At 45.5% G+C, this 10,231-nt stretch overlaps 1 protein-coding gene across 1 annotated transcript; it reads left to right on the forward strand.

Moving 5' to 3' along the window:
- The first annotated feature begins 32 nt into the window (after nt 1–32).
- LOC128503304 (antigen peptide transporter 2-like) lies at nt 33–6,931 on the forward strand. The gene is made up of 12 exons (XM_053473348.1): nt 33–142; nt 1,092–1,616; nt 1,816–1,930; nt 2,116–2,246; nt 2,726–2,931; nt 3,047–3,244; nt 3,683–3,811; nt 3,891–4,079; nt 4,705–4,878; nt 5,239–5,398; nt 5,713–5,849; nt 6,153–6,931. Exons 2-12 carry the CDS (start codon nt 1,118–1,120, stop codon nt 6,348–6,350), a joined length of 2,136 nt encoding a protein of 711 aa, XP_053329323.1. The 5' UTR covers nt 33–142; nt 1,092–1,117; the 3' UTR covers nt 6,351–6,931.
- Nucleotides 6,932–10,231: the final 3,300 nt, after the last annotated feature.

Genomic DNA, 10,231 nt, shown 5'->3' on the forward strand with positions numbered 1-10,231 from the left:
AAGCGGGAGCCGGTAAATTCCGCCCACATCTCAGATCAGACAGCCATCCTTCTACCCCAGCTATAAATATACCCCCTCCTAGTGCAGATTATTCCCCTTTCCCCATCCACCATCAGACACCGCCCGATCCCGAGCGCTGCCAGTGAGTACCTGTCTGTACCGAGCAGTTTACCTCCCTCCGCACCCCCGATACCCTCCTCTGTATCCCCGCACCCCCTACTGCCCTCCTCTGTATCTCCGCACCCCTAATACCCTCCTCTGTATCCCCGCACCCCCTAATACCCTCCTCTGTATCTCCGCACCCCCTGATACCCTCCTCTGTATCCCCGCACCCCCTAATACCCTCCTCTGTATCCCCGCACCCCCGATACCCACCTCTGTATCTCCGCACCCCCGATACCCACCTCTGTATCTCCGCACCCCCGATACCCTCCTCTGTATCTCCGCACCCCCTGATACCCTCCTCTGTATATCTACCCCTCTCCCTGTATCTCTGCCCTCATCTGTTAACCCCATTCACCGCATATTTTGCACACCTACTTGCCCCTCTCACTCCTTGTCGTTATCTTCAAGCTTTATTACTTATTCTGTAAAATGATGTATTATTTGTTATTTGGTGAGAATGATGTATTATCTGGTAACTGCCTTCATTCTGCTCACCCCACACCCATTCTGTCCCCACTCATTCACCCCACTCATTCACCCCACTCATTCACCCCACACATTCACCCCACTCATTCACCCCACACATTCACCCCACTCATTCACCCCACACATTCACCCCACTCATTCACCCCACTCATTCACCCCACTCATTCACTCCATTATCTAGCCTTCTATCCCAGTAACTTTTGTCGTTCTTGTTTCTATATGAAAATGTAAATTCTCTATGTGTCCACTGGGGGCAGCAGACCCCTCAGAATGTAACAGACATTTATCAGTGCAATATGTAAAAAGTGGCCAAATGCGGTAATACACTTATTATTATTATTATTATTATTATTATTATTATTATTATTATTAGGAATAATGATAATAATAATACACCAAATACCTTATTTCATTTAGAAATCTCTGTTGTGTTTTTACAGGTTTTTCACCCACAGTCACCTACACCATGGGCTCTTTGTGGCTCTACCTCACCTTCCTCCTCCTGGACTCCTCTACCACTTACATGTCCTCCATGATTGTATATACTTACTACCCCTATGCTCTCCCAGTGGCCATGTGGACAATATCCCTTATAAAATGTACCATGCTTGGCTCGGTGTCACGCCTTATGGAGGGCCAAGCTTGGACCTCATCGTCTTTTCTCTACCCCCTTACCCTCTGTCTCTCCCCACCACTGTACCAGACATTGAGAATGTATGTCACCTCTCACCCCATGGAGTTATACTGCGGGCTCTACCATTCCCTGCTCTCCCATCTCATCCTGCTCCTCGCCTGTCTGCTCTGGGATCTCGTGTCGCCTCAAGTTCTTCCAAAAGAATCTTCAGAAGAAGACAAGAGCGGGCAACAGACGAGCAGGAAGAACTTCAAAAGACTCCTGAGATACTCCAAGCCGGACTGGTGTCCACTAAGCGGGGCTTTCATCTTCCTGGTACTAGCTCTGCTCAGTGAGTTTCCATGTCTTGCCGTACCTGGGTATTGGACCGGATGAGTTGATTAATATAAATTTTAATTTTTTTTTTTTTCGAATATTCATCAAATAATTTAAAGTTTTGTGAGATGGAAACAGCAGAAGTGTCTACTTATCTATAATGTTGTTACATAAAGACTGATACAATCTAACTTCTAATTTTCGTGCCCCACCAGGCGAGATGAGTATCCCGTACTACATGGGCCGGATAATCGACATCTTGTCCTCAGATTACAAGGAATCGGAATTTTCGGTGGCCATAGTCTATGTGTCCATTTTTTCTATAGCAAGGTAAGGGCAAAATGTTCGTAGGCGGGCTTTGTACGCTTAAAGAAGACGTTAAGGACATATGTGGGCGGTCCCGCTGACGTTGTGGGCGGTCCTGCTGATCTTGGGGGCAGAATTGTTGTTTTCTCCTCGTGCTCCGCCTGTCGGGTAAGATCAGGAAGCCATGCTAACTGTCCCACTCTCCTCAGCTCTCTTTTGGCGGGATGCCGCGGAGGCCTCTTCACGTTCTCCATGGCTCGACTGACCCAGCGCTTGCGAAGATTCCTTTTCCGTTCCTTTATGAAACAAGAAATCTCATTCTTTGAAACTACGAAGACAGGTGACAGCGGCGCGATCGCAAATAAAGTGTATGAAAAGTGCGGGTTCAGCCCAAAAATCCGCATCATACCACGTGATTCACACAGAAAGCCCGACGTGTTTTAGAACTTTATCTTGTAAGGGATTCAAAACCCCCATCAGTCCTTGATCCGGTCCCATAGTGAGGAAAGCTTTATCCCTATCCCATGCCTGTTTACATTTCCTCACTGTATTAGCCTCCACCACTGCTGGGAGGCTGCTCCATTTATCTACCACCCTCTCAGTAAAGTCTCTCAGCCTCTAATCTCAATTACTTTACTTCTACGCCTCTGACTCTCTAGTTTTAGATACTGACCCCTGTTCTCCTCCTTTGAACTCCCCCCTGAACCTTGTGAATGTACATTAAAATATTAAAAGGTCTAAACATAAATGAAAGAGGTTATTGTGTCCGGAGGGACGAGCGAATATACCCCTAATGCTATTTCCTTATATTGTCCGCAGGAGAACTCACATCCCGCCTGTCCGAAGACACAACCCTTGTGAGCAACACAATTGCTGACAACGTGAACATTGCATTCCGCATGCTGGTGAAATGCATCGGGGTTTACGCATTTATGTTCTCTCTGTCCTGGCAGCTTACGCTCCTAACCTTTATCAGCTCGCCGATTACTTGGCTCATACAGAAGTTTTACAATCACTATCATCAGGTAAGGTTACAGTGGGTATTTCTACTGTAGGCGCATCTGAAGAAGAGACCGTTGAGGTCTTGAAAGCTTAGGGGATGCTATGCTGTGTGACGGTGCGCACTGTATCATCTTACAGCCTCTGGTGCAGAAGGTCCAAGACTCCATCGCGAGGTCCGGCGATATCGCCAAAGAGATTCTAGAGTCGGTGAAAACGGTTCATAGTTTTGCTGCGATGGAGGACGAGGCCAAGCGATACGAGGAGTCTCTGCAGGAAACGTACCGACTGCAGTACCTCAGGGACCTGGTCAGAGCGCTTTACGTCCTGGCAATTAAGGTAACTGCAGCTAAGGGGGGCAACTATTGCATCACCACGGCAGGGGCAAAATGTGCTGCTGGGGTTGTTGGTTAACTCATCCAGAAAGTTTCAGGCAGGTGTGAAAAAGTGCCAGAAATTTTAAAAATAGACATGTAAATAGACTAATTTCATAATTGGGTGGGGGGGTCATAGGGTGGGGTTAGCCCCAAAAGGGGCAGGGAGAGGGCGTAAGCAGTAGACAACATGGGTGTGGCCAAATTCAGCTTCCCACCCCTGAGATTCAGTAATTAGCTTGAGACTCCTGTGTCCGGTTGGTAATTGCCCCTTTCATGGGTAAATAGTCTTATAAACATGGACACTCGGCCATTTCTAATGTTCACCGCTGTGATTCATTTCTGGTGCAAATTCCATGTATTGAAATAGTTAAAAAAATTAAATCTTTTTTTTCATTCTCAGCTCACCAACTTCTGTTCCCAAATTATAATGTTATTATACGGACAAACTTTAATCCAGAATGGGTATATAACCACTGGGAAGATGGTATCGTTTATTCTGTACCAGATGGATTCTGGAGACTATATAATGGTGAGACTGGCTGCTGAACCGGACGCTGTGTGGAATGCGACGGATTGTTGAGTTGTGTGATAATCGAGTACTCTCCTAGGAGCTTGTGGATAAACTGAGTGAGATCACTCATTCCGCCGCAGCTGCTCAGAAGGTCTTCCAGTATCTGGATCGGGAACCCTTGGTGTCCACCTCCGGTACCTACCGCCCGGACCAGCTTCGTGGTTGTTTTGAGTTCAGGAATGTCACATTTTCATATCCATCCCGCCAGGACAGCCCTGCACTTAAGGTAATCATCAGAATTATGTTTGTAGATATTTTATTGATCATTTATTGATCAATCTTTTCACAGCCCCGGACTGCCCATCTGGCCCACTGGCTGTCATCTCTCCATGCGCCCGTGATCTGCTGCACATCGGGTGCTGAAGTTTGCGGGCACACGCTGGGTGTAAAGCACCAGGGCTCCCTTGTCATTAATGTCTGAAATTTAAGAACCGCTCTGTTATCTGAGCCCAATCTACTAGACAAACACCCTGACTTCTTATTATACTGCCTGTTGGAAACAATAGAATGGCTCAGTCTTAACCACCAAGCTGGACTTCCTGACTAATGAAAGAGTAACAGACTTCATTAGAATCGCCATAAAGCATCCGCTCAGTGTGGTGTTTTAGCAGGAACAATGGCGGTCTGCAGGTAAAGTGAGTTTATTGGAACAAAATTAGATAAAACCAGGTTTTTGCCCCCCCAACATTACTGTATACAGTGCAAGGGTTTATTACTATGTACACTGCTGGAGGTTATTACTGTATACAGCACTGGGGGGTTATTACTGTGTACAGCGCTGGAGGATTATACGCCGTGTTCTGGCAGCAGCCCTTCTTATTGACAGACTTTCTCTTCTCTCCCACACATAGAACGTGTCCTTTAAACTCATCCCTGGAAGTGTCACGGCCCTAGTGGGCCGCTCTGGAAGCGGTAAAACCACCTGCGTGTCCCTGTTGCAGCGATTCTATGACCCGGACAGCGGGAAGATTCTGCTGGACGGGAAACCGCTAGATCAGTATGAGCACCGGTACCTGCACTCCAAGGTAAGACAGAGTGATGAGCTGCTGGGGTGGCAATGCTCATCGGGTCCTGCTGGATCAGCATTACCAAGGTGGAGTATATAAAGTACAGAACGTGCCCTGATTTCTGAAAAGTATAATACCCTTTCCCCATAAAATTATAATAAAAATGTTTTAAAAGAGGATGTTTCCCCACTTTTCTGTGATATCCTTTTTTTTACATTCTGCCCCATTTTATGTAACTGTACGTCTACGAAAGGTTATTACGAGTTATTAAAGCCTAATATGCCTAATCTTTTTCAGGTAACTTTTCATCTTTGTTAGAATTAGGTTAATAGGAGGTTAATTATATTAATGGCGTAATTCTCATTCCGTGCCCTGTAGGTGGCGCTGGTGGCTCAGGAGCCCGTCCTGTTTTCTGGATCGGTTAAAGATAATATTGGTTATGGACTCCAGAATGTCCCAGAGGAGCAGCTTAAGGAAGCGGCAAGGAACGCCAACGCAGAGTCCTTCATCATGGGCATGGAGAAAGGCTACGATACGGGTGAGGAAAGGGGCTTTTATTATTACACATCCAGAAGGGGCATGGGAGACGGGATGATGCCTCGAGAGAATTCCGGAGGCGATGCAGAAGGGAATTTCTCCAGAGAGGCAGTAAGGATGGAAAGACTCAAACCTTAATCACTCGTTGGTCTTGTCATCCATGATTCAGGAGCCATGTGTCTATCCCATGCATGTTTAAATTCCCTTGCTGTATTACCCTCTACCACTTCTGCTGGGAAGCTGTTCCACTTACCTACCACCCCCTCTCAGTACATCTATGATTACATTTGTTGGCGGACCTGTTATATCTTCCAGAAATTGGTGGGAACGGAGGACAGCTGGGGGCTGGACAGAAGCAGCGCATTGCAATCGCTCGGGCCCTCGCACGGAAGCCGAAGCTCCTGATCCTGGATGAGGCGTCTAGCAGCCTGGATGCAGGGACTGAATATGAGGTATTGGGCAGTGTTCCCGTAGCATGGCTGCTTCCATCACACGCGTGGACAGTGACTTATAGCTCTCCTCCATACTCGTATCCGTCAGTCTCCCTCCTCCTGTCTCTTTCCTTTGACCTGCTGAGGAATGAATAAGAAAGTTTCGATATCCACATTCTTCCTAAATACACATTTTAACTATTTGTATTATCAGACAGATACTTTTGATTAAAGTTCTATGTTTATTATATCATATTCCATATTCTGCATGTATCAGTCACTCTCTCCAGGTCTTTTGATATTCCGTCTCCATGTCTCCCTTAGATCCAGCGCTCTCTACAGAGTATTGAGGGTCTCGCCGTGTTGATTATCGCTCACCGGCTGCGTACCGTGCGGGAGGTCGATCAGATACTAGTTCTGGATGAAGGACGTCTGGCAGAGTGTGGAACCCACGAGGAGCTTATGCAGAGACAGGGTGTATATTACGACCTGCAGGGACACATCCTACAAAATGGGGAGTGAGGAGCCAGGCGCGGAGCTTAGGCTGGAGAGGCGTGTGGAACTCGGGCATAAGACCACAAAAGTTTGGATAGATGGGAAATACTGCACTGCATTGTACATAGCATTTAATCCTTCGATATTCTTGGGGTTGAAGAAATCTTGAAAGTCTCATCGTGGGTTGAACTATACATTATACAGGGCCAGCTCAGCCCTTCTTATAGGAGCAACTGCATAATCCACAGCATTTCATGTGTCCAAATTGGAAAATCTGTCTCGGTGAAGTGTGAGACTGTTTCATGAAAAGTGAGACACTTGGGAGGTATGCAACTGGGTAGGGTATGTCTTTCATAATCTATGATGGCTTTAAACTTCAGAAGATTATCGAGCCTTTTTTTCCATAATAAAAAAAAGAAGAATTGAACACGTGTTGCTGTCTTGTCATCTGAAATGGTGATTAAGCAGAAATTAGATAAGGCTTAGAATTGTTATGCTTGTCCACAGGTAGAATTCCTATAAAGTTTGGTCTCTCCCTGCTTTGTTGCAGTTTTGTAAATAGCTTTGGTGAACTAAAATAAATGCTATTTCATGGAAATCCAAAGAAAGCTTACAGGAATTACACCTGAAAATGACCTCCCTTATCAGAAAGCACCTATTACCTTGCTTTGAATCAACAAAAAGGAGTTGTCACAGCGGGCTGTGTTTACTTGATTGTAAGACTAGGTTGTCACGGATCTGGATAGTCCGACCGACTACCTCCACTGACCTGCGCTCCCTTAGCCTGGGACACGACACACTTTGCCCGGTTTCCCAGTCACTAGCCGAGAAAACACAGGGCTGGATATATCCAGCAAAACACACATTAACATAAAACAAGATATTGGGATACAAACCACCCCTGTAATCTGCCTCCCCGAGACTACAGGGACAGTAACCGGATTAACATTATAACAGTAAACTAAAACAATGGCGGTCCCTCCCTGGTGGCAGATCCTGGCTGTCTGCTGGAGGTAATCCCCTCAGCCAGTGATGAGAAGATACTGCTGGGGGGGACACAGAAGTCTCTACAAACCCAGGGCCCATAGTAGGGAGGAGGCTGGCTCTCCGGTCTCTCCAGGGGTCCCCGTGATGAAAAAAATGACCTTGATTTATTAAACCCCCAGCTTTTCCGAGTGCTGCCGAATCAGCATTTCCACGCCTACTACAGCCCCCCGGACGCATTAAATGTCGCTTGCGTTCAAAGACGCGCCAGACTCTAAACTGCCGTCCAATATGTGGGTCACAGGACGTCCGCAGAGGTCACGTCGCCCCCGCCACTAAGTGTACGCGGCATAACGCGCTGCGATCTCCTGCGTATCGGTCCGTGCTCCTCTCCACAAGTTGCTCCAATAGGGAACAAGTCTTTGTGGACTGCATATCCCATGATCCCCGGCTACCTTAAGCTTAACAGAGTTTCGGGTCATAATGTCCCTCAAGATATTCTGCTCATCTCTGAGCCGCTGACTGAGGTGAGTATACAAGGAATACACATGGAATATGAATATATATAATATATATAATATCAAATTACCCCCCCCCAAGTCCTACCCCCCCCACTACTATACATAACTGCACTTCTGACAGCTGCGTTCATTTCTTGTGCTGCTGCTTTTGCAAATACATCGGGGGATTCTGCAGACTTCCCCTTCCCTTGTTTCAGTGGCAAGAAAAGTGTCAAACCATGGAAAAGGAGGGCAGTTGCAGCAACAGGGCTGCATCTTCTAGGTCAGAGTTTTTTTTTCGTTTTGAAGAACGCATTAAAGCACTCACAGAAGGTTACACACATAGCACTTTACTATGCACTAAGAGACGTTAAACTGTCACTTTCATTTTCTGCGCTATTTAAGGATATGGCCACATGGTGGCGCCACAGACCATTTAATGTCCAATCATACGCGGCGGAAAGTAACCAATCGCTGTGGGTCTATAGCTTGACTGACAGAGAATGATGAGGGCGCGTTGATCAGATTTGTGGCAGTGCATGTAGTGAGGTAATGGCAGTTAGTGGAGACAGGTCCTGTCCTGTGAGGGAGTTTGAGGGAGGACATACTCATTACTGACATATAAGCCTGGGCTCACTAAAGTTTTGGACTCTATTCATTGCATTTTTTTCTGACCCCGTAGCAAATGTGTTCCCCCCACCTCCACTTGGTTACTTTTAGTTTCCCGCCGAATTTGGAACCTGTTTAGAAACAATTCTTTTTTACCTGGAGATGACTTTTATTAACCCATTAATGACAAGACATTTTTCAGTGTTGCTGTTTAGCTGTGATTTTCTTCTTTCTCCCACACATATTATATATTGTTTTTTTCAGGGCAAACAGGGCTTTCTTTACATACCATGATTTTTATCATATCTAATTTACTATAAAAAAAGATAAAATGTGATTTTTTTTTTTGTTAAATTCCTTTTTCTCACTTTTTAAACAAAAAAACTTTTACTCATCTGCAAAAACTAAATAGATTCTACTATTTGTCCTGAGTTTAGAAATACCCAATGTTTTTTTTTTTTTTTGCATGTTATGGGGCAATAAGAACCAGTAGAGTTTTGCTATTTCAAAACCATTTTTTCCCCAAAGCTGGTCATTCTGCCCCATGTGCTATTTTGGGTATTGTTGAAGCCGGCCAATGCAATTTACCCCATCAAACCATATATTTTTAAAAACTAGACAGCCCAAGGGATTTCAAATGTTGGTATTTTAACCATTTCCATGCTCTAGTTCTACCATCAGCCTTCGTCATACTTTATGGTAGTTGTGACGGAAGCCTCCATCACTGGGGCCACTGGAGAAGCCTGACTGCCAGCCTCCTCCCTATTGACTATGGGCCCTGGGTTTCTAAAGACTTCTGTGGCTACCCCCAGCAGTATCTTCTCATCACTGGCTGAGGGGATTATCTCCAGCAGACAGCCAGGATCTGCCACCAGGGAGAAGCTGCCATTGTTTTAGTTTAATGTTATATAAATCAGTCTCCCCCACCTATTGTATTGTTAATCCCGTTACTGCCCCTGTTGTCTCTGGGAGGCAGATTAAGGGGGTTGTTTGTGTCCCAATATCTTGTTTTATGTAAATGTGTGTTTTGCTGGATATATCCAGCTCTGTGTGTAAGAAATAAATCAGTCTTCGTTTGGTTTTACCCTACACTGAGTTAGTGATGGGAAGTTCGGATCATTAAAGTGAATCGGATCATTTCGATTCGTTCACTGAAATGATCCGATTCATGATCCGGATCTTCGGATCACTCAGTGTGTCTGCACGGAGTTACTGTTTTCCAGTAACTCCGTGCAGGCACACTAACGATTGGCCCCGCCCCTTTTATTATGAATCCTCCCCCCTGCCTCCAGTGATGTCAATGAAGGCAGAGAGTCGTTCAAAGATTCGGATCTTACAGGGATCCGAATCTTACAGTGATCCGGATCACTGTAAGATCCGGATCATTGTAAGATCCGGATCATTGTAAGATCCGGATCTTTGAACGACTCTCTGCCTTCATTGGCATTCCAATCATTAAGAGAATGTCACCATACTGTTATAAATAAATATATTAATAATCACTGCCCCCAGGATTTACATTCCCCTTTACCTGCAACTGCACCTTAAGCTAACTTTATTAAATTAATTAAATTAACCCTCACCATTAAATTAACCCGAAACACCCCATCAACCATGACTGCCCTAAAATTAACCCTTAACACACCATCAACCATGACTGCCCCTAAAATTAACCCTTAACACCCTATTAAGCATAACTGCCCCAAATTAACCCTAAACACCCCATTAAGCATAACTGCCCCTAAATTAACCCTAAACACCCCGTTAAGCATAACTGCCCCCAAATTAACCCTAAACACCCCATTAAGCATAACT

This window comes from Spea bombifrons, chromosome 8, assembly GCF_027358695.1.
Source record: "Spea bombifrons isolate aSpeBom1 chromosome 8, aSpeBom1.2.pri, whole genome shotgun sequence".
Lineage (NCBI taxonomy): Eukaryota > Metazoa > Chordata > Amphibia > Anura > Pelobatidae > Spea > Spea bombifrons.